General features: G+C 42.6%; 1 protein-coding gene across 1 annotated transcript in view; it reads right to left on the reverse strand.

The window, feature by feature from the left end:
• Nucleotides 1-25,812, reverse strand: part of SFMBT2 (Scm like with four mbt domains 2) — a 158,446-nt gene that overhangs the window by 33,661 nt on the left and 98,973 nt on the right. The window contains exons 10-13 of the mRNA XM_084783978.1: nucleotides 17,319-17,392; nucleotides 11,893-12,019; nucleotides 5,679-5,798; nucleotides 1,140-1,173 (exon numbers count right to left, since the gene is read on the reverse strand). Of these exons, the coding sequence (XP_084640104.1) occupies nucleotides 1,140-1,173; nucleotides 5,679-5,798; nucleotides 11,893-12,019; nucleotides 17,319-17,392 (355 nt within the window). The remainder of the gene's footprint in view (nucleotides 1-1,139; nucleotides 1,174-5,678; nucleotides 5,799-11,892; nucleotides 12,020-17,318; nucleotides 17,393-25,812) is intronic.

The raw sequence follows: 25,812 nt of genomic DNA on the forward strand, positions 1-25,812 counted from the left end.
AGACCAATCTAATTGTTTTTAGTGTAGTATTAGAGAAATACAGGGAATCTGAGGCTCACAGGGGCTCACCCAGGCTGGCTGCATAGCAACTGCAGTGTTTGAAAATTGACCTAAATATCAAATAAGCCATCACTGGATATCTCAAGATGGGGGAGGGGTGCAGCCTCTCTGCAGCACTGTATGGCTATGAGCTGGCCACCATGGTTCCCTGAGCCCACAGAGCTGGCCGCAGCTGGAAGCTGTAGTAATACAGATTCTCAGACCACACCCCAGATAGCCTAAATCAGAAAACGTGGGTGTGGAGCCCTGTAATCCGTGTGAGGTGAGAGAATCGATGAATGGCAAATTAGAAGCCGATCAAGAATCCTCATTCAGTTATTGGTGCAAGTATTTGTTTCATTTCTTTTATTTAAATTTAACCCTGAATATATGTCAAGGTGCTGTGTTCAGTTAACTTCATAACCATATGTTTTTGTTTCCTTAAGAAAACACAATCACTTTGGAAGGAAGGAACATTTGAATGCATTTTAAATATTTTATAATGCATAAAAGGCTCACCAGAAGTTCCAACTTTCCAAACACATCCCACCCACATGCACAACACTTTACCCTAAAACCTCCACCACCACCCCCACAACTGCAGCTGATAGCCACACCACAATGGAAAACTCACATTTCTTATACATGAAACCAAATTTAGTATTTTTTTTTTAAAAAATATCAATAGGTATTGTTTTTCAGTGGGGATGTTAAGATGCAAAGAATTGAGGCAACTTTTCAAGTCCAGCCAGCTGGGTGACTGGGGAGCAGGGATGACGCTGAACTCTTTTGCCTCCAGGCATCCAGGGTCAGCAAAACAGATCATGCATCTGTAAACTGCATTTGTCCTATGGGGCCACCAGTAATCAGTGCCAGAGAAAGTCATTTCCATCAGTATGGAGTGAACAGTGTGAAGGAAGCACAGGGGCCACCGGAGGCTTTGAGAGCAGGCTCTGTGCTTTGTAGATAGTGAGTGCACAAGAGAGAAGAGCTGGCCCCAGCTCTGGAAAGCTGCCTGCTAGCTCATGCCCCAAGAAAGACACTCAGGCCCTTCATAGCCAATCCTGACATTTAGGAGATAAAAGAAAAGGAAAACGTACGGTTTTTCCGGCTGTACAACTACAATGTCTTCCACTGTAAAACAGGAAAACAAAATGAAAATGACATTGTTAGTGAATGTAATCCTTTTTTAATGACTTATCATAAAAGTATAACTCGTTTTATTTATTTAGAGACTCGGATACATAGCTGAAGGCGACCTTGAATACCTTAAACAGCTGATCCTCTGGGACCCACCTCCAAAGGGCTGGGACAGAGCCCCGAGTTTAGCGGATGCTGGCCGGCTGCTATGTAGGTGTGCACTCTCTCAACAGAGCTGCGTCCACAGCTGCTTATTATTTCTGAATAGGACAGGGATCATTTTTCTAAGTCTTTTAAACCTCTAAATAACATCAGTGGTCTTTTGGGCAAAGACATAATTATTATTTTTTTTTATTAAGATGAATTCTTGTGCTCATTATTAAAACTAAAAAGGGCTCAAGCCGAGCCACAAACTTGCATAGCATCTCCTAGCATAGAACAGATAAGGTTTTATCAAACATGAAGACATTCTAAGTACATCTAATCTCATCACTTCCCTGGACATCTTATTTTAAAGGGTGCTTTTAGTAAGTAAGATAAAGAGAACACATACTGTATTGCACATAGACACACATTAAGATAAAGTGTTGGGAACTCAACAGAAATCGTGATAAGGTGAAGAATACTGCCAAGTTGATACGCCCCCAGGTCAGTCTCAGGGAAAAGAAAATGCTGAATTGGTGCGACGGGGACAGACAGTTAGCAATGCGTCTGGTCAAATATTCTAACAAACCGGCAAACGATGACGGGGGAGATGAGAGCACCATTACTCCTTTAATGACTCCATGTTTTGTTTCCAATGATGCCGGTGTGTCTGGGTGTGGGTATGTACATGCGAGTCCAGGCAAGGCTGCCAGGCCCCTCGGAGCTGGAGGTGCAGGTGCTTCTGAGCTACCTCATGTGGGTGCTGGGAAGGAAACTCAGCTTCTCTGCAGAAGCACATGTTCTTAACAACTGGACCATCCATCCAATTCCAGGTTTTGCATTTACTTTTTATGCACACTGTGCTTTTTTGTTGTTGTTGTTGCTGTTGTTGTTGTTGTTGTTGTTGTTGTTGTTGGAGACAAGGTTTCTCTGTGTAGCCCTGGCTGTCCTGTACTCACTTTGTAGACCAGGCTGGCCTCAAACTCACAGATCTGCCTGCCTCTGCCTCCCAAGTGCTGGGATTAAGGGCGTGCACCACCATACCCAGCTTACACATTGTGCTTTTGCTTTAAAGGAGGTAAACTTGAACTCTTATCCCATCAAACTCCAATAGTTGTGGAAATTTGATTAGCATTAACAAATGCTAAACTGTGCAAGCATCTTAGGCCTTTAATCTCAGTACTCTGGGAGGCAGGAGCAGGTGGATCGCTCAGAGCATGAGCCCAGCCTGGTCTGCGTAGTGAGTTCCAGGACAGCCAAAGCTACATAGTAAAACTCTGTCTTGGAAAAAAAATGCTGATGTTAGAAGATGCAGAATTATCTGAGTCAAGACCAATAAAAGGCAATGGCTCTGCTCTATCTTTCTATCAGTTTTAGTCATTGCTACACAAAGCATATACTTTCATGGGCTCCAATACAAAAAACAAAAACGGGGTGTACAGCTTGTCTTAGACTCATACCAGGGTCAGGAGGCCTGCTTTGCAACACCATGGTAAAGAACTACGCACTGTAGGCTGAAATCAAAATGCAAATGAAAGAGAAAATGCTGCTGTGCTCAGAGCAAGGTCTATGGCGGCAGGCTCTCAATAGCTAAGCTCTGGAACCAACCTAGCTCTCCAGCAACAGAGGAACAGATAAAGAGTATGGGGCATATAGACCAAATGCTGTTAAAAAAAAAAAAAAAAAAGAAAGAAAGAAAAGAATAAAAATGTTGCTTTCAAGAAAAATGCGTGTAACTGAAAACAATCATATTAAGTGAATTAAGCCCATCTCAAGAAGGTAATGTCATTTGTTTCCTTGTGTTTGTACTTTAGAGATTTTATAGCTATATAGAACCCTGTATGTAAATATCGAACGAAAGTAGACATGAACTAGGGAAAGAAAGGGGGCCTAATGGGAAGGAAAAGGATAAATAAAGGGAGGACAGGGGGGTATAGAGGCAATAGCCTCAACATGAAACGTGTACGTGCATGAAAATCTGAAAGAAAAAAACCAGGAAAAAATGCATTCAAAGGGCTTGACTATGCTCCCAAACTAGTAACAACTTCTAACTTCTAAGTAGCAGCTACTCTCACTGTGACTTTATTATACTAAATTTAATTTAGAAAAAAATACTGTGTTCATTTTAACCAACATGTGACTTCTCTCCAGAAGAAGGGAAAGATTTTTGCAGCTTCTCCTGTTGATTGGGGGTGGGGTGCGAGGCACGAGGCTGTTAAAGGGACAGTAAAAGCTCTATAACGGATCCTAGGGAAGATGTTATGCAGTGAGCCCATCTAGTTAGTCATGGCTAAAACTCAAGTGTGGAAGAATTATCATAACCTCCTCATCAAGAATTAAGAGCACTCTCCCCATCACCCAACTTAAGATGAAGCAGACTTTTAACCTGCTCGGGGTAACACAGCCACCAGTCAGGCACAAGAAGGTTCTAATCTTCTCCAGGTGAATGCTAAGGACGCTTAGAAACCTGTGAGTATCAGAGATGGGACACCACCTCTGAGGGACTTGGTTCACAACAATGTCCTGAGGGTGTCCAGAAGCAAAGCACGGAACAGCGGAGTGGAGAGAAGTAAGGCTGACGACACCAAAGTCAACAAGAGAAAATCTGCCTGTGGGAGTCTCAGTGTCAGTCTCTCCCCCTCCCTCTCCCCCCTCCCTCTCTCTCCTTCCCTCTCCCTGTCTCTCTGTCTGTCTCTCTGTCTCTCTCTGTCTCTCTCTGTCTCTCTGTCTCTCTCTCTCTCTGTCTCTCTCTCTCTCTGTCTCTCTCTCTCTCTGTGTGTGTGTGTGTGTGTGTGTGTGTGTGTGTGTGTGTGTGTGTGTGTTGGGTAGGCATGTGTATGACATAGCCAAAGTCATATAGAAGTCAGAGGACAGCGTTAGATGTCAGTTGTTGTTCACAGTGTTTCTTGTTCAGTGCTGCTCACACCAGGCTGCTGGCCTGTGAGCTCCTGGTGACTCCCCTGTCTGCACCTCCACCTCATCCCAGAGGCACTGAGATTATGAATGTGTACCATTGACTCTGGCTTTCTATAGGGCCTGGGATCCAAACTCAGGTCTTCTTGCTTACAGGGAAGTGCTTCCCCCTCTTCCTTTCCTCAAATATTATCTCTTTAACTAAAGGGTGAAGCCTGTTTTCTTTAATGATTCATACTATTTAAATAGTATATACATTAAGGAGAAATAAGTGCAAAGATACATTTGGCCTGAAGATTTTTAATCAGTGAAATTTGGAGGGGAAGGACCCATGAAAAAATGTTAAAAATAGCTTCATGTATTTGGATGTTTGGCTTTAGTTTAGCTAGTTAACCTGACGCACACAGTTAGTGTGAACTTGCAGTCGTGGACAATGGCTCTCATTTTTGCATGCTTCATGTATCTTATGGGAACACAGATTGCTGGGTCCCCACCTCAAGATATCTGGTTACAAACTGAGAATTTTCTAGATTGGTAAATTAGCAAAAGTGACATTATTTGGTATTTTGGGCATCAAAAGAATGTGAAGTCACATAATTGTTAAATTCAAACACTGCTTAGTTATCCCTAGTACTCTATGCTCGGAGTATGTAGGTCAGAAAATTGCTGAGATCAGGTTTGATTGTTTGATTTTTATCTTTGGGATATGTGTGTAGTGCCGGAACATGTGTACCGAGACGCACATGCAGGCCAGAAGATGGCGGCCAGTGCCTTCCTTTATCATCACCGCCTTGCAGGGTTATGGCAGCATCTCTCACTGAACTGAAGCTTGCCTGCTTGGCTAGGCTGGCCAGCCAGCAAGTTCCTCGGATCCACTGATCATTACTTCCTAATCCTGGCGTTATCAGCACGTGAAGCCACACCTAGCTTCTTACCTGGGTGTGAGGAGTTCGGTTCTTATGCATGAACAGTAATAGCTCCTTACTGACCCATCTCTCTGGCCATAATAATTCCTTCATGGGAAACTACATGAAAAGAACTAGAGTCCCCTATAAAATGATACTAGAAAAATATGATGTCGGCCCATGCCTTTAGTCCCAGCTATTGGGAGGCAGAAGTCAGCAAATCTCTGGCAAGGGTTACATAGGGAGACCTTCTCAAATAATGGGGGCCGGGGGTGTAATATGATGTCTATTCTAAGCTTTCCCCATCAGAACAATGGACTGAGTAGCATCCTTCCATTGCTTCCTGACTGTCACCTATAAAATATGTCCAAATGTTTATCTGACGCCGGCACATAAAGACTAATTAAATTAATAACAATAGAGGCATACCTCAGAACACCTGAAACCGTTATTGTCACAACCTCCTGTACCAAATTGCCCATTGAGTCACCAAGAACATGGACACTGTGTGTTGACTATCTCACTCCATTTGGCAACACTTACAGGCTGCTTTGTACGGTGTGGTCAAAGGGTAAGAATTCGCTTCACACCAGCCCACAGGGAAGATATCCATGGAATCCATATCCACAATGACCTCTGGCATTGGCGTCTGCAGACCTGCACAGGAAGAAACCAAAATAATGGGTATCAAAAAGAAGCACACACACACAAGAAAGCATCCCTAAGACTTAGAAATACATTCCTGCAAACATTTAAAAAAAGTATAATAGTATAAAGGATAGCTTTAGTCTGTCGTCCTAAAACGAGTACACAGGTTGAAATTACTTACAGAATCTAAGATAGCTCAATTAAAATAGAAGTTTGAAAAAAAGATATACACTGCCCTAAAAATGGGGAGGGAAAAGGATTCTAGAAAAAACTGGATCAGAGCCAGATATGTTCGAAAAGGGACCAGATGTCCCCTTTCCCAAGAGTAGCTATGAAATTAACGGCATGTGGTACAGCTTGCAAACCACCATGACAGAATTCGTTCCACACCAAGCAAAGAGTAACTGTCAACTAAATAAAAGCAAACATTGTAGCCAAAAGAAACAACTACAGAGGAACCATTGCTTCGGAACAGAGAGATAAGGCAATTTCCTGAGAGAATGGGTTTGCCTCTCAGCTTTGACTGGCTCATTTTCGTACTTATGCACATGTGTATGTATGTGTGTATGTGTGTGTGTGTGTTTGTGCTTGTGTATGTGCAGTTTCATGTGTGTGTTCTTCCATGTGAAGGCAAGACGTCAACTTCCGGCTGGTGTCATTCTTCAGGCCACGCACACCTTCGGGGGTCTCAGCCCTGAGGTCCTCCGTGGGCCAGTGAGGCTTGGGGAGCCAGCTGACTCTGCCTCCCCACGCTGGGGCTGAACACACACACACCACTGTACTCGGGTTCTTTTCTGGGTATCAAACAAGGATTCTTGTGCCCTTGTGGTGAATACCTTCTACCTGAATCATCTCCCGGATGCTAGATGCGTTCATTTTCATCTCAGTGTGTGACCTGCAGATGCTAACTGTGTCACACCAAATGCTTTTCTATAGGAAAATCTTTTGTTTCATGAGCTATGACTAACACCACATTCTGTTTCCTAACTACAACTGTGTCCTGTGGCAAGCCAACATCATCACAGCTGGGAAATTTTGAGAAAAGAGCAGAAATCTACAATGGTAGCTGAAGCATGAAGACGCTCAGGCTACAGAGAGAACGAGTTTGGAACGCATCCCACTAGTTAGCAGAAGAAAATGCTACAAGAAATCAATAGTTCTCAAGAAGAAGAAAAAAAAAGGAACAGAAATGAACAATGCTTGGAGGGAAAAATTCTCAAACCAAGAACCAAAAATAAATAAATAAAATAATAAAAAAAATTTAAAAAGATAAGAGCTCTATTAATAGCAAGTGACTCCCTGGATCTACTTGGCCTCGATGTCCTCACTGGTATTTAAGATTTAAAAAAAAAAAAAAAAAAAAACACACACCACTGTTACCCAACCCACATTATCACACAGTTCCTACAGAATTTTAAATCAGATTCTTCTCTGCCTTCCCTCCTCCCAACATCAAGGTGAGCACCGGGACCCAAACACAAAACAGCACCAACTCCAATATTAGCTCCGTGACTTATGACCCAATCCTTCCTCATGGTTAGGAAGATACTGTGAAATCCAAGTGTGTGGTTTTATGGAAGCTCTTAGTTTAGTAGTAGTAGTAGTAGTAGTAGTAGTAGTAGTATAGTAGCAGTAGTAGTAGTAAATCCAGCACAAAACTGCCTTTACACATATATTGCATGACTACCCACTGGGGGGAGGGAGTTCTAGAATGTTCCAAGAGACAGTTAGTAGAATAGCAGCTGCCAAGGATTGGAGTGAAATCCACAGGGGCCTAGTGGAATGGATACAAAGCTTCCATTTTGACGATAAGAAAGTTCTGGAAATGTATGCTGGTAATGTTGCACAGTGATGCGAATGAAGTTAATACCACATGCCTAGACACCTCTAAAAGTTTGTTCAAAAGAGTAATCTTTACACTATAGTTTACCACAACTTTTCAAAGGCACAACACCTTTTGCAACTAAAATTTCTTTTGGGTGCAACTCTGGACACAGCGCTAAGGTATTTACATTTCTTGAGAAGCCAATGCCTTAGTCACTGGAACTGGGATCTGAACCCCACTGCATCTCCCTTGAAAGGTGAAATAAAGTTCTACATATGGATGCATAGGTAGACCATCCCTAACCCAAACCCCCCGGATGCAAAATTATCCAAAATGTGAAACTTTCTGAGTACCATTATGACGCCTCATAAAGAAAAGTATCCAGCATGGAAGGTGCTTATTTTTGATAGTCTATTAGAAATAATACATAAAATCACTTTCAGACTCCTCTATGTGAGTGTGTGTGTGAGAGAGAGAGAGACAGAGATAGAGACAAAGAGTGATGTGGTGTGATTTCTCATTTACACTTGGATCTCATGTATAAGCAAATATTCAAAAATCCTACAGACTTCTGCTGTCCATGTTTTAGATAAGAGACTGGAAACTTGCATCTCATAAAGTATCTGAAAGAAAGGATTCTGGGAAGTGGGTGACACAAGAGAAGCCAAGGAAGGTAGGGCAAGAACATGACCCCACTTAAGGACGAAAGAGCCATGAAAACAAGTAAATGACCAAGTCATATCTGCAGCACAAGTGATATGGGGTAAGGCTCCCTGGCTTATGGCAAGACTGGCAAACGAGCATGTGGTCGAGCGCACAGCTGCAGTTCTAAGGGCATCAAACCTGAAAGCGCAGTACTGTCTACGGACGGACGGCGCTCATCGCTTTGCATAGGATTACCTACACTGGAATAATGAGATGGGAAATGGCAGTACAAGAGCCATCCCCAGACACTAAGCCCTATTATAATCCATCTCTCTTCCAGTCAGTGGTTTGTGAGACTTAGAAGCTTTTTCCAGTGTGAACTAAAAATATTACATTAATCTCATATACTGTATTCATTGAACTCTTTTTAACAAAACACCTTCTAAAGATACTTAAAGAATGATCTGGCTTCCTAAGGAGTCAAATATTAAGTAGAAATGATCATTTTAATTACCTAAAAGTGGCCCATCAGCCGTTCACTGAAAAGACTTCAAACTGATTTAATGCATTAAAATAACTAATAAAATTGTTTTAAAGTCTTTTGTAAATCTAAAGTGTCAAATAAATGGCCTGTAATCAGAATAATCACTATCCTATAAAGTAATTTAATAGCCACAAAGTGGCCATAATGAAGCTATACCATTTTATCCCCCAGACTGGGGACAGGGATGCTATCTGTAGAGAAAACTGTAAAATAAAGAGGAATTGGGGCCACTGAGTGGTCACTTTAGAAGGAAAGTACCCCTAAGCCCAAAGTCCAAACAAAACAAAACATAAAATTCAAGCAAAACCAAGAAGATAGCCTGGAATTTAATATATGCCATATGCATGTGTAACACACACCTACATGCATGCACACACATGTGTAAGCACACATACAGGCCAAAGGACAATGTTGAGTGTTTTAGTTTATCACTGTTCACCTGACTTTTTGAGATGAGGTTTCTCCACTGAGCCTTGAGCTTACCAAACCATCTGGACTGACTGGCTAGAGTGTCCCTAGAGTCCACAAGCCTCTGCCGCCCAGGACTGTAGAACAGGGCACCCCGCATTGGCTTTTTATGTGGGCATTTGGAATCCAAATTCAGGTACTTATGCTTGCACAAAAAAACTACCTTTTTTAAAATTTCGTTTGTTTTTTTGTTTGGCCAGACAGGGTTTCTCTGTGTAGCCTTGGCTGTCCTGGACTCGCTTTGTAGACCAGGCTGGCCTTGAACTCACAGCGATCTGCCTACCTCTGCCTCCCAAGTGCTGGCATTAAAGGCATGTGCCACCACACTGGGCTTAAAAAATACCTTTTAAGTAATGAGACAGAGGCAAAATTTTGAATAATAATTCTATATAATACTCAACATTCATTAGAAAATATTCAACCAATTGTTTACAAGCACTTATTAACAATATAAAATAAGTCTGGAAAATGGTTAAATTTTTTGGTAATTTTTGCTTCCTAGCTTTCATTATTACACAAAGCACTGTAAAAAAAAAATAAGACTGGACATGAGGTGGTGGTTTCTTGCTGCTGTTGTTGTTTTGTTTTGTCTTTTTTGTCTGTTTGTTTGGTGTTTTGGGTAGATTTCTTTTTCCTGTAAAACCCAAAATTTGTATCTTGGGAAAATTAGGGGGGAAAGTATGGTCAAAAGTGTTAAATATGCATTAAATGTTGTCCATCACTCTCTTTCAAGAAGGAGAAAGCTGCAGTGTCTAGTGAATTAACCAACAGAAAATGTCAAGAGCGATGAAAATGAACCCCAGGCAGATCTTAATGGCTTCCCTGGTTTCTCCAGCTATAAAAATCAGGCCACTCTTACTGCTGTTTGTGTTAGGTAATTAACAGCTGCAAAGTATACTGAAAGGAGAAACTGCTAAATAAATAATGACTGCCACAGAATCTCAACCATAATGTGTTAAATAATAAAGAGGAAGCCTAGGCTTCTAACGTCACCATTTCTGTTCTGCAGTTAATGCAAAGAGATTGCCGGTCTCACTAATGCGGCTCAGCAAATGTAGACAGAAGTCAAGTGAGTGATGAAAAAGCTACGGGAGTGGTCTCGCGCCTCCAACAGCAGCAGCAACGGATTTGAGTCTACAAGGAGCAAGTAAACCAAGGTTGTCCCCTTTGTAACCTCAAAAGCGTCACCGTGTTGCCTGTGACTTCATTTTGAATGCTTCCAAGTGGAAGCCATTCCCTAGAAATCCAAAAGGCAAACTGCCATCTCAGAATCGCTAAGTCAGATGGCTTTTGACACCTAAACTACAGCCATGTTTACACTATTGTGTGGAAATTAATGATACAAGGGCGTCTAAGATGACCTTGTTTCATGGTTTCCAATTTAAGTGACTATCATGTTTATAAGACTATGAGCTAATCTGAGAACTCAGCATGCAATTTGCAGACTTGCTTCCACAGCAAACGAGGATCGCGTGACAGTAGTGCCAGTTTTGCTCCTTCCTTCCACACGTCCTTTTTCAATAGTGTGTGGTCTGAACGGGAGTGCCCCTCATCAGCTCACGGTCCCTGGCTGGTGGAACTGCTTGAAAAGGATTAGGAGGTATGACCTTGTCGGAGGAAGTGCATCACTGGGAGCAGGTTTTGGGGTTTCAAGACTCTTGCCATCCCCGGGGCCCTCCTGACTGTGGATCAAGAGGTGAACTCTGCTGCTCACCCTCCCCCCCCACGCTGCCTTTGCCTCTAACTCTCTGACGTCATAGGCCCAATCAAATGCTTTCTTTTTATAAGCTGCCTCAGTCATGGTGTTTTATCACAGTAAAAGAAAAGCAACTAAGACAAATCGTGACAGGAACATGCCATAATAAGACGTAAACCACGCATATACCAGGAGATCTAGATTATTTTTATGACCCTATCTATTTGTATTGTTTTGTATATGCATCAAACATCTGAGTTCTGTCATTGTGTTATGAAAAGACTGGAAAGCCTTAGAGACTGAATCTATTTTAATTATTACTAAATCAAAATACAACACATAGAAAACACTATGTTCTACCTAAATCTATAATGTTCTGTTCCCATAATGCATTACTCTGTGAACTTTATATATATTCCAAAATAAACTGTAAAGAAGTGTTCTAACATCACTGAAGAAAAAAAAAAGCTTTGTATTTGGAGAGAGAAACCATTCTCCAATTTGTATTTTGAGGAAAAATTAAATATCTACAGAAGAAACCAAAATGAAGGGTTTTGCCCACATTAAAATGCAAATATATCGTTTTATTCTCATAATGACCAAGACCTCAAATACCATTTTTAGTGACTCATATTAATTTAATTGCAACATTAGCTTTTATAATCATAGATGTAAAAAGACCAGTGTGTTCCAAACATAATTATCTCGCCAGCATCTCATTCCATGAAATTATTAGTTAAGATGAGTGCCTCGGCATGAATTTGTATTTGATTAGTTTCACTTATTTAAGAACACTGAATAATTTAAGATCTGTTCAAATAGAAGGGTAACAGAAGGGACATTGACAAGAGTGCTGAACCCTCCTGCGCCCCGCCCTCTGGAGAGGACCCCCAAGTTCTCCAGAACAGCAGCTGATTGTACGTACCTTCTAAATGGAGCCATAACAGGCGCCCTTTCACGTTGACCACGGAGGCCACACACAGCTCTGCTGGATTCCTTGGATTCACAGCTTCAAGTTTCATGTTCTTCGCGAAGCCCCGACTGAGTAATGTCTGAGAGAGGAAGCACAGCAGGCCTGAGTCAGCAGTTGCCAGCAGAGGATAATGGGTGAGTACAGAGCTGGCCCGTGAAGGGGGCGACACAAGTGCATTTCACGTGTGCGACAAACAGGCTTGTTTACAGGCCTGTTTCCTCCACTGCTCACAAGCGAGGCACCGTTCATTCTTCATTGCTTATGTCAGGAACTCCAAAATGGATTAACACACACACTGTGGGTACCCGAGACTTTTTGCTAAGCGAATGAGGGTATGGACACATTCTTCCTCGAATGCCATATGAACCTCAATTTTATGGGATTTCTAACGCACATCATTTCTCTACTTTCCTATGTTCCTTGCTAAAATCATACCTAGGGTGTTAAGCAAGGCAGATGGAGTAGCCATCTGGTATCATTTTCTTTTAAAGGACATTTAAAGAATGCCCTTTAGCTTATAGCATGGGTCTGTTGGTGATGCATTCCTTAGTTTCCATTTATCTAAAATTGCCTTTATTTTTTTTTCTTAAATTACTTTTTGTCTTCACTTTTCTATTGAGCTGTACTTTTTTTAATAGTAGGAGCTGGGAGATACAGAGAGACCAGTCAGGAAAGTACTTGTCAAGGAAGCAAGAACAACTGAGTTCAATCCCCAGAAACCATTTTTTTTTTTTAATGCACGGTGTGGTGGCCTTTATTTGCAACTCTAGCACTGCTGCAGGAGACAGACAGGTCCCCAGGACTTGCTAGCTAGCCAGCCTACTTGGAGAGCTCCAGGCCAATGGAGGCTTTACATTAAAACAAAAACAAACAAACAAACAAAGGTGGACCACAGCTTAGGCATGGCACCAGAGGTTGTCCTCAAGTCTGTACAAGCACTCACACACACACACACACACACACACACACACACACACACACACACACACACCACAAACATGCACACCTACATCCACATACCCTGAACATGTATGCACGCACACACACCAAGATATGTATGTAAATCTACTGCTTCATGTGTCCTGGCTGATCCATAAAGATAAAGCTGCTGAGCCAAGGCACATAACCATATGCGCCCGTGACTACAGTCATGATGCAGAGCCTTCACCACCTCCTCCAAGCACCCTTGCACTAGCCCTGTGTGCCCAGTCCTCACACTCAGTTCCTAATGGCCATCAATGTCGCTTTTGTTTCTATAATTCCATCTATTTATTTTATATTATTGCATACCCCATGGAGCCTTTTGAGTCTGTCTTCTTTCACTTAGTTGATGGTTAGTTTTTTAAAGTCAACTTGCCAAAATCTAGAATGATCTGGGAAGGGCGCCTTAATGAGAAATTATTCCGGTCAGGTTGGTCTGAGGGCATTGCATTTTGAAGGGTTCAGATTTGACCATATAAAAGCAGGGGGAGGGAAACCCCAGCTCAAACCTACATAGTAAACTTCCATTTTTCTAAAAACGGGATTGCAGGGTTATATAAGAAATAAAGTGTTACGCTTTCTGAAGCTACTTGTTTTCCAAAGCGACGGAATCACTTCTGCATTCCCACAAGTGCTCTAGTGGTTATAAATCCCCAGCAGCACTGGCACTGCTGGTTTCCCCAAATGTAGCCATTCTAACTTGTCTTCATTTGGTTTATGTTGCTGTGATAAAGCATCCCAACCAAAAAAGCATTTGTTTAACTCCATCACATCTGGGAAGTCAAGGCAGCAGGAACCTGAAACAGCTGGTTACATTATGTCGTCCACAGTTAGAGCAGAGGAGATTAAACTCATGCTTGTCCTCAGTTTACTTTCTCCATTCACAGGGCCCAGGAACCAAGCCCAGGGAGTGACGCCGCCCACAGAGGGCTGTGTCTTCCCACACCAGTTAAGGCAACCAAGACAATCCGCCACAGGCCAACCCAATAAAGACAGCCCATCCCTGAGGCCCTCCCCCCAGGTGATCCTAGATCCAGTCACGTCGACAGTTAAAACTAACCATCATATTAGTGAAGCATCACCGTGCTCCTAACTGTCATGCCCCCTGTGGACTGCGAGGCTGGGCGTTAGTTTCCGGTGTCTTTGTTATCCTATCTTCCTAGGGGAGGTGTCTGCTTTCACTTTCCTTCAGTCACTTCTAGTTCTTCCTTCTCAGAGGAGACTGCTTGTTAAGATTCATTTGGTTTTTTTTTTCTACTTCCTGTCTTTACATGCACGGTAAGGATACTTTCCTCTGAGAACCACATTTCCCATCACTGAGCTTAAGTACACCAAAGGATGTACAGTACTTATCTGCAAATCCCAGCATCTGGATCACGCTGGGCTTGCTTTCTTTTTCTTGCTTCTCAGAAGGAACGTGGTTTCTACAGCTTCTTGACTGAAACATGTATGTTCTAAATCTATGACACAGAAACTCTGGGTTGTGCTAGACCCCTGGAAGTATGGGGGTTTTATTTTATTTTCAGTTTTAGCAAACCATCTTCTTGGTTGAACTCCATCTACAAACTCTGTCTATTTATTTATTTATTTATTTATTTATTTATTTTTTGGTTTTTTCGAGACAGGATTTCTCTGTGTAGCCTTGGCTGTCCTGGACTCACTTTGTAGATTAGGCTGGCCTCGAACTCACAGCGATCCGCCTGCCTCTGCCTCCCGAGTGCTGGGATTAAAGGCGTGCGCCACCACGCCCGGCAAACTCTGTCTCTTTAGAAGCAGTTTAAATGCCCATTCTTCTCTTCTCTCCTTACCCAGGCTAACTGGAGACTTCCCAAACACCCATGAGTAAAGAGTTTACCAACCGTGCAGGTAGCAGTTAATCAACAGGACTCTGGGCTCTTCTACCTGGTTTTCTGTTGTCTTTCCAGTGTGTTTCCCTGGATTCTACAGTCTGACTTATCAGGGTGGAAAGAGGAAGGGTTTCACACAAGTCTTTCAGTTGCCCTGTATGTTGTCAACCTGGGTTGTCCTCACACTGAGTAGGGAAATCTCACCACTGTCCATGGTCTTTCTTTCCAACTGCTTGCCCCCTCCACTGCACGCATGGTTTTTACTCATGCTCTACTGCACGCAGACACATGCTTTGGGTCCTGAGTCTAGAGTTAAGTAGCTATTTCAAAAGGGATCAATTCTGTATGAGTTTTTCTCAGTAGTATGAACAAACCTCTCACCAAATATTACTCTCAAATAAATGTGACTTTCCCCAAACAGCAGCGACTATAAATTGCAATCAAATATGCTCGAGTACTATAAAAATGTACCTACTTTGAAATATATAAGCTCATCTAAACAGATTCCTAAAACCAATAAACGACTGTATCGTTATGTGACTCTTGGGGGGATAAAAATCAGAGTCGTTTAGATTTAAGTATCTTTTTATAAAAGAAGTTGAAAAGGCAATTGTATCCTTATATAATCAGAACAAAAATTATGTCCTGCATGTTTAAAAAAGAAGTCAATTTGCTCCTTCCCTGCACATTCCTCTGGAAATAGAAAGCAGACATGTTTTCAGAGGATGTTTTTTAGTATTTTTTCCTGCAAGTCACCCTAGCTTATTCACACAGTTATGTATGAAGCCTCTGTCTGATAGCACAGCTGGACGGCTGTGTGAAGAACCTAGAAGTTAAAAAGCATTTTATCTCACTTAATACGGAAAGGCTACAGCCACATAACCTCTTTTCATTTCTTCTCACTGCTTGAGGGTAATTTATAAAGGATCAATAACAAAACTGTTCCTTCTGAGTTTCTTTTACTAAGCATTTGGCTATGCCAATCCATCCTATAACCAACTCTGACTGTTAAAACATCCCCAGGGAAATGTCTTCCACACATCCAATTCCATGCAGCTCTCCTCTGGTACACATGAGATGCGTGATTAAAAAAATGAATTCATAATAAGCATTCCATTAAAGAGCACTTGTAGCGAGCTAACAAATTCAGCAGAGTCCCAGTATGCAAGGCATATGCCAGCAGGCAGACAACACCCCTGTCTATTAAATAAACGGAGGGCCAGAAACAAAAGCATTCCTAATGAATACACCAGCAAATTCATTAAGCCAGATTTAATCTTGGTAACTGAATCCTGGTCGCTCTGAAGCCAACCCGCCATGTGGCTAATTGCTCCAGAATGAAATGCCATGTAGATAGGTCCTAGGTAAAAGGAGATTTCCTGGGGCTTGGGGAGATGGCTCAGTAGGGAAATTGTTTGCCGTGCAAGCATAAGGACCTGAGTTCAGATCCCCAGCACCCATGAGTGGCAGAACATTATAGTAATCCCAGCACTGCTACTTTACTTTCTAAAAATAAAGAACCAGAGAAAGAATGTTTCTTTTATGAGATAGAAAGCACAACCTTGAAAAAGATTTGAGGTATCATGGGCTATTTGCATGGTCCTCAATGAAAGACAGGCCAGTAGATTTTGAGACAGCCATGTGTCACTGGATTTGATAAGCTCAAGGGGAACACAGCCATACCTGTCCCCATCACACAGTTTAAAACACGACCCCCCTGAAGATGTGCATAAGACAGGGTCTCTCTGTGTAGCCTTGGCTGTCCTGGACTCACTTTGTAGACCAAGCTGGCCTCGAACTCACAGCAATCCTCCTGCCTCTGCCTCCCAAGTGCTGGGATTAAGGATGTGCACCACCACGCCCATCTCTAGAAACCACTTCTATACAACGTGATTGTCATTAACTGAAAGGTCAGTCACAGGAGTCCCGATTTCCACCTGTGCCGCTCATGTTTAAGAGTATGCATGACCCCAGTCATCAAAGTACTTCACGTTTCATCATCTCGGTTTGACTTAGGCTCAGACAGGCTTCTCTGAAGCCAACACTTTCCTTTCTTGCTCTCTGGATCCTGCTATTCCTAGGACACTGACATCCCTGTGGGGTGGACAGTGATTCAGCAGCTCTGGGAACACAGGATCAGGGCAAGCCTTTCGATTAGGAATGCTACCCAGGGTGGGAGCTGCAGGTCTCAGATAAAAGAGTGTCCCATTTCTTCTTAGCGTAAGAGACTTACTTTCCTAACTGCAAGTATGTTGAACACACTTAGGGATGCACGCTTCATTTTTAAAACAGAGGTAATTATTCCCTATCCTTCACTACAGTCTCCAGGGCTGATGAAGCCTAAAGGAACAGTTTACCAGCTGCCGTGGCAAACTTGCTTTACTATACCCTGCTACTGAGTAAATTCTCTTACCCATTACTTGAAGCTTATCCAAAACCTGTGGTGGTTCCGTGGTCTTGATCACCAAATAGGAAAACAAACAAAAAACCCAAAGCGTACAGGGTACAGCATCTACGACTTTAAACAGGAGCATGCAAAAAGAGACTCACGTTTCTGAAGCAGAACTGCGGTGCTTCGTGCTGCTTGTAACAATCCGCCCAGTAATAGTCCTGGCCAGAATAACCTGCGAGGAAGGAAACAGAGAAGATGGGCTTAGCCGAGCTGGACTGCAGGCAAATGGCTAGCCTGGCTGTGGGTCTCAGTGGAAAGTAATAAGAAACATATGTTCAGAACCGAAGAGGGAAGTCTTTGCCAGCGCTAGAGCTTCCTTGATGATCAAGTGAAACACTTAAGAAACTGGAATGTCCTAAATACAGATAAGTGGTGCCTGTCACCGGGACCTGAAACCCAGAGAGCAAAGCTGGTACCAACCTTCTGCCTTAGAGAGGCTCTTGTCAATGGGCCACTGAGAAGAACAGCAGAGTGTGTGTGTGTGTGTGTGTGTGTGTGTGTGTGTGTGTGTGTGTGTGTGTGTGTTCGTCCGTGTGAATGCGGGGCACTTGTGTCAAATATATGTTTCAGAAATCTCTAAAGGACTTATTTTACATGAACTTGGACCAACCAAGAGAGGGCACTAAATGAAGTTAACGGTGACATGACCTTCATCTTAGCCGGGCTGTAGTTCTGCCTCCTCATCCATCCTAATCAAAGTAAAACAGACAGACAGCCTACCCCCTTCCCCCTTCAAGCCCACGCATCCATGTGACACACAGATAGCCCCATGTCTCACAATTCTTTGTTCTGCATCCTCACCTGGGAAGTACCAAAGCCGCCATTTACCCTCCTGCTTCCTTCACATCTTGGAGGGGCTTTGTGTCTTCCAACCGCCCTGTTCTGTGTTTGTACGTTAAAACTCCCTCCCTTCTGCCACTCCCCCTCCCCAGCAGGGCTTTGCCTTCTCTGTAAACATCCTAAAATCAAAGTCCATGTGAGCCCACAATTAATATGGAGCTGAGGTAGCTGTTGTCAGCCTTGGCTTTCCGTCTAGGAGCTCTTCCCTCTAAGTTGGCAACTTCTTTGGTTAATTCTATTTATTGACTAAAAAAGTTTATGTGCGTGGCTGGAGAGAGGGCTCAGGCTACGAGCGCTTGCTGCTCTTCCAAAGGACCTAAGTCAGTGCCCAACCCCTCTCTCTGGCAAGCATCTCACACACCACAGTAACCCCAGCTCCCGAGGACCCGAGGCCATCTTCCGGCTTCCCGCCAGCATCACACCCACAGTATACACTCACAAAGTACCTGGAAAATCCAAAATGGACGAATGGCAAAATGTTTTCAAGTCCAAGTTTGTAATCATGAAGGAATATGTGTGTGTGAAGGGCAGAGAGCGACCTTTCCTATTGCTTCTGTTTTGTTGTTGTTGTTGTTTTGGGGTTTTTTTTGGTTTTTTTTTTTGTTTGTTTGTTTTTTGTTTTTTTGTTTTTTGGGTTTTTTTTTTGAGACAAGGTTTCTCTGTGTAGCCCTGGCTGTCCTAGACTCGTTTTGTAGACCAGGCTGGCCTCAAACTCACACAGATCCACTGGCCTCTGCCTCCCGAGTGCTGAGATTAAAGGCGTGCGCCACCACGTTCGGCTCCTATTGCTTCTTGATGCGATCTATTTTTTTGTTTGTTTGTTTATTTAGTTTGAAATAGGACCGCTCGGTGCCCTGATCTCACCAAACAGCCTATGCTAGCTGACCAAAGCGCCTGCAGGGATTTGCCTGTTCCTATCTCCAACACCCTGGGATTACAGACACAGGCCACGTGGGTCCTGAAGCCTGACCTCCGGTCCTCACGTTTGAGAGACAACCACCTTACCTACCGAGCCATCCTTCCAGGACCCAGTCCTTTCTGATACTCACACAACTGTATAAACTCTATTTGTGTGTTTCTGACTTCTTAGTTAGACGTCGCCCCTCACTGTTACATACAGATCCTTAGCTGGGTTTTCTACAGCCAACGTCCAATGGGCTGCAAAACGTCACACTGAGTGCCATCTTGGACCTGCATTCAATCCTTCTACACACCCAGAGTGCAACAGTGTCCATAGGGAAGCCATTTTAAATCTAATAATTTCTAGATACAATCAAGTCTTTCTGGGCTTCATCTACGTAGCAATTAATTATCTTGACCCTAAAACGCGCTCATTTACTTGAAAATTGGAATGGCCGAGACTTTTCCTCCCCCTTCTCCTAGGGGTTGTTATTCATTCCACCATTTAAAATTCTTTTCCTTTGGGCTGATAATGAGCTCTTTTTGTAAGGCAGTTTTGAGGCGGCTAAGAAAATAACTACTACATAAAAAAAACAAATCGCCATGGATTGTATAATAGAGACAACAGGGGTCAATTACGCCCATTCATCTACAGACACAGAACAAGGATTGGGGTTCAGCACAGCCAGCAAAACACGTTTTAAACCAGGAGGGAGGGAAGAAAACAGCAAAGAGGAGGAAAAAAAAAAGAAGAAGAAGAAATAAAACCCCTTAAGCCATTACAATTCAAGAAGCCGCCTAGGGAGCCAACGTGAATGACAGCCATTAAAGGTATTTAAGCCTTTATTGCTATTTCTTTTGAATGAAGACATTCCAAATGGTGCGGGGGTGCAAGGGGGAAGAGGTTGATGGCCCGCTTCCTTGTGGTACAAATTAACAGACATCAAGCAGCCATTAAGTATGGCTGTGCAAATGGACAGTGCCGTTGAATAACTTAAAGCATAAAGAGTTATTTCTTCTGACAAAGTTCCATTCCTAAGAATGTATCCTCTTGCCTGGAGTTTAGAATGGGGTTATCAGCAAAGCTTAAGGTAGCATTTCACTGTATTATAAAGCAGACACAAAACAAGAAAAGCCCCTTTTTCATGTAGTCTGGCTATGAAAACATGCCATCATAATAATAAAAAAAAAGAATAAGAAAACAGCAAAAGGATACCATGCTTGCCATCTGCTAGCTATACAAAGAGAACCTTATTTTTTTTTTCTTTTTAAAGATTTTATTTATGTATGAGTGCTCTATCTGCATGTACACCTGCATTCCAGAAGAGGGCATCAGATTCCATTACAGATGGTTGTGAGCTACCATGTGGTGGCTGGGAATTGAACTCAGGACCTCTAGAAAAGCAGACAGTGCTCTTATCCACTGAGCCATCTCTCCATGCCCTGACAAGGAGAAAACTTAAAAGATGCCCACATTCTGAAGTCTGTTGGCAAGCAAGAATGGTAATACTCTTCTGGAGAGAGTACAAGGCAAAGCATGGTTGGCTTCAGCTTGCAGGATTGTCAGTCTTTCTCTATCCCAGACATTTATTCCTTCAACCACAAAAAGAGTAAACTGACTCTATGCATGCTGGGAGTGAGGTGCAGTTAGACAAGGGAAGAAAGCTGACATAACTCTTCCCTTTCAGGGCACGAATTTCACTGATAGAAAGCAAAGATGGCACCGATATAAAAGGTCAGCTGGGCTGGAAAGATGACCTGGTCAATACAGTGCTTGTTTTACAACCATGAGGGCCTGCTATGTTAAATAAATAAATAGATAGATAGATAGATATAAATACATGGAAAAAAGAAAGGAAGGAAGGAAAAAAGGAAGAGAAGAGACATCACCATCACATAACCTAGGAAGGGGACACAGCTTGTGGTGGGAGAGATGGGGGCTGGTCCTGCATAGAAAAGAGCCTGGACCTGGCATGGTGGCCCACGCCTTTAATCTCAGCACTTGGGAGGCAGAGGCAGGCGGATTGCTATGAGTTTGAAGCCAGCCCGGTCTCCAAAGTGAGTTCAAGGCAGCCAAGGCTACACAGAGAAACCCTGTCTTGAAAAACGGGGAGGGGGGGAGGAAGGAAAGAAAGAAACAAAAAGAAAAAAGAAAAGAACCTGTGAACCCATATCAGCAAGAAAAAAATGGTAAGTCTGGGATGGAATGAGCTGGTGAGAACAGAATTCTAATAGTGCAGTCATGACAGACACACGCAAAGTGATTCTGCTTTGGCGTCTAGGAGGACCATGTGCTGGTATTCCACACATAAAAATCAACTGACAGGAACTAATGGGAGCAGTGAGAAAGATGCTCCTTCGTCACTGAAATAGTACATTCATCCATTTTCCTCCAAGTTCTTCCTATTTACATTCATGGAATCGTGCAGAAAAATAAGAGAAAGTAAGGCACAAGATGGGGGGTCCAGGGAGTCCATTTGAAATAAATACCAGCCACAGCCCTTCATCTTACAGAATAAGAATTAGGCCGAGGAGCATTTAGTACAGATCACTGTGTGCCAATTGAAATACTTCTCTATGCAAAAGCAAAGTCAACATACTATTTAGAATTATCTTAGGAGACACAGATATCTCCCTAAATAGACTGTATTATCATATAAATATCAAGTGTCGACAGAATAATATAACACTTTAAAAATCTTAAAGAGTCAAAAGAATTCTTAGTTTTTAACAACTAGAAATATTTTTTTTTTTTTTGGTTTTTCGAGACAGGGTTTCTCTGTGTAGCCTTGGCTGTCCTGGACTCACTTTGTAGACAAGGCTGGCCTTAAACTCACAGCGATCCCCCTGCCTCTGCCTCCCGAGTGCTGGGATTAAAGGCGTGCACCACCACGCCCGGCTTAGAAATATTTTCAATATTAAAAGCAACCCAGCTTTGCCCTCTTAACTCTTTTTCACTTAAAAATGACCTTTTTGGTGGAGAATGAAACAGAAGATGAGAAATAAAGTTCTTTTTCCATATCTATTCATCAGGCCACTGTTTCTGTCTCCAGTGCCAGAGGAAGAATACATTTTTAAAAACTTGATTACATTGCAATATGAAAACCAAAAGAAAATCTTGAGGTGAAAAAAAAAAAAAGCCAAGAGAATCACACCATGCCATGTGTATGTGGTGAGTTCTGGGGAGCGAGCCCAGGCTGTAGGGCCTGCATAACAGAACTCAGGGTGCCTGGCTTTCCTCAGCAAATGCTTTTACCTGGTGACTGCGACACTGGCCCAGTCCATCAGAATCTCTAAAACCCTAAATGACATTTGGCAAAATATTAACATCATTTGAATGACCACTGAGTATCATTCATGTGTATGTGTGTATATATACACATATGTACACACACACACCTGCATATATATAACGAGAAAGGAGTATCAAGTGAACGCCAGGCTGATCTCAGTATAGTTAGGCATGAATTTGAGTTTCTGATTCTCCTGACTTTGTCTCCGAAGTGCTGGGATTACAATGTCATGGCACTGTGCCTGGGTGAATGTCTATATATTATTCTCTGTAATATGACAAATAGTTGATGAAGTGGATTTTTAAAAGTGAACTAAGGACAACTGCCAGTGGCTCAGGTTCTTTAGGGACAGAAAACTAGAACTGAGACACTATTTTGTGCCCCGGTTAATAACTTAAACACACCTCTCCTTCCTACATGATATTAAACAGTTTATATGTCTATTAAATGGTTGACCAAGAAGGATAGCAAAGTGCCAAAATAAGCAGTTTACTTTAGCTTTGGCTCCTACACTTTACAACACAAATCTAATGTTTTCCACCAAACATCCCCTCATTTTGGAATTCTCCCTCTTTGAATTCTAAAATTAATCTTTGATATCACATGTCCAAAAGGTTGACAGCCTGTGTATCCTTTATCTTATTTTGCTTGCTTATTTTAATCACTTTTGGAAGGGCCTACAATACTGACAGTCCTTTAGGGGGTTAAAATAGCAGGATCCAATCTCCTAGGCTCTCCGCTTTTTGTAACAGTAAAACCCTGAGGCAGACCACGGAAAAGTTCCCTGCCACCCCAGCTCAGAAGTCTTGTCTCTTGAGTCTGGGGCAGATACATTTTCCTTTCTCTTTTAAAAGGGAGCAGAGTCAAAACAACATAAAAAGAGATCTGTGTTCTTGGCACATCTCTTTCCTATGTTGCCTTCTACCTAAAGTCTGTCGGAGACAAGGCAACAACATCCAATTGCAAGAAGTATTCACAGTTTGCACAGAAACCTAAGCACACAAGAAAACTTTTGAAATCTCTTGAGAATATGCATATTACATCTTCTACATTCTGGCTATAAACTCAATGTTCAAGCTTAAAACAAACTTTAAAAAAAAACTTGTCCTTTGATGCATTAATAAAATATGTGATGGTGTTTGAAATATCCTGCAACAGGGTTCCCAGGCCTCAGAGTAAGATAAGACACTTAATGAACTACCTCAAAAGGAAGCCACTAAACCACATTACAAAACCGACCAGCATCAACGCCTCTGAATCCGCATTCATTTTAATTACCAACATAAATATAATCTACCCTCATGAGATGAAACCGGAGGCCAATAAACAAAGCCACAACCGTGGTCTAACCACCGACATGTGGAAAATTACACCTTCAAACTGTAATTCACCAACTGCTCTGAAGCACAGACCAATCGCTCATGCAGAAGTCGGGGCCCACTGACATCTGCCAGCCCTGAGGAAGGCCACCCCAGCTGCCCTGAGGGATGGGTTCTCTGGAGACGCCCGACTTCCATGGGAACAGCAGGGAAGGGCAGTACAGTTATGCAGGAAAACATTCATTTGAGATTATAAGGGTGGAATTTAGACAACCTCTCAAGCTTTCAGAAATCATTTAACACAGCTGAGCCTAGAGTTCCCCTGGGGAGAAAAATGACCTAGGTTTAAATGAGATATTTTTTAAAGACCCATTTCGAATATGAAAACCTTCCACTTGAATGCTAAAACCCCCCATGTTGTATGGTACAGGATTTAAATATTCTGGTTAGCAGACCCAGCCTCCTTTGCACTGTGTCATCTGCAGGGTACTTAGACTGTCTGGTCTGTATTCCATAATACTGCATCCACCCACACAATCACAGCAGAGACTGGGGACACTTGTTTCTCAGAACTCATCAAACCCAAGTGCTGCTGTTCTTTTTGCTTTCGGATTTTGGGTGGTTTTGTGGATTTTTTTGGGTTTGATTGGTGTTGTTTGTTTCCTTGCTTGCCTGCTTGTTTTTTTAAATACAGAGAAAAAGAAAGGACACAGAGCTGGATGGGTGAGGAGTCAGGGAGGTCCAGAAAGGAGGAAAGCGTGAACAAAATGTATTTTAAAATGTCAATAAATAAACAAATTACATGTGTTAAAAAAAAAAAAGTCAGGTGGAGAGTGGCCCTCAATATCAGTAACTGAGACTGACTCTGGCCTCCAGATGCACCTGTGTGAGTGCACACCCGGACACTCAGATGCACCTGTGTGAGTGCACACCCGGACACTCAGATGCACCTGTGTGAGTGCACACCCGGACACTCAGATGCACCTGTGTGAGTGCACACCCAGACACTCAGATGCACCTGTGTGAGTGCACACCCGGACACTCAGATGCACCTGTGTGAGTGCACACCCGGACACTCAGATGCACCTGTGTGAGTGCACACCCGGACACTCAGATGCACCTGTGTGAGTGCACACCCGGACACTCAGATGCACCTGTGTGAGTGCACACCCGGACACTCAGATGCACCTGTGTGAGTGCACACCCGGACACTCAGATGCACCTGTGTGAGTGCACACCCGGACACTCACACACACAAGTCCTTGCATTTTCCTTAGACTACATCTATTCATAGTCCCTGTCCCTTCATCTACACAGGCTGGATAATAAGGAAAAAAATCTATTTCAGTAAAGCTACAACATAGCCAGCAGAGAGGTACAGATCGCCACTGGCTCTTTTTTACTAAGGATTCTTGTCACTTCCTGAGTGTTTAAAAGGTTTGCCAGTGGGGTTTTCTCCTTAGCAAGTACTAATTACCATAACTCAATATCCTACACACACACACACACACACACACACACACACACACACACACACACACAAAAACCTATCAAATCCATGAGGAAACATTGCTTTTTGTTTTCAATTTTTGCTGAAAGCCATGTTTCGCCTTTCAAAAGAATAGTCAAGAATTGCTTAAGATAATTTCACCCAAGAGTCACAAGCATTTGGGTGACAGAAGAAAAAAAACAACTTATAATGCTGGAGAGTCATTAGGTATAAAAAATCTTGGAGCTGGGGTGGCTGCAGGGATGGCTCAGAGATTTAGAGGACCGACTGCTCTTCCAGAGGTCCTGAGTTTGATTCCCAACAATCACAGGGTGGCTCATAACCATCTATAGTGAGATCTGGTGCCCTCTTCTGGTGTGAAGGCATACATGCAGGCAGAACACTGTATACGTAATGAATAAAAAAATCAATCTTGGACCTGGCTAGGTAGGGGCCAGCAGTTAAGAGAGCTTGCTATTATTGCAAAGATCGGAATCCAGTCCCCAGGATCTGTACAGGGATGTGCACAAATACTTCTAACTCCAGCTCCAGGTGATCTGATGCACTCTTCTGTCCTCAGGTGTACACACACACACACACACACACACACACACACACACACACACACACACACACCAAAAATCTTAGGATAGAAAATAATTCATTTTTTATAAATGTATGTGTGGGATCATTGTAGGTTTAAGAATTCAATTACATTAATGCACAATAATCTTCTTACTATCATAAATGT

This window comes from Acomys minous, assembly GCF_964271855.1.
Source record: "Acomys minous genome assembly, chromosome: 5".
In the NCBI taxonomy this organism is placed as follows: domain Eukaryota; kingdom Metazoa; phylum Chordata; class Mammalia; order Rodentia; family Muridae; genus Acomys; species Acomys minous.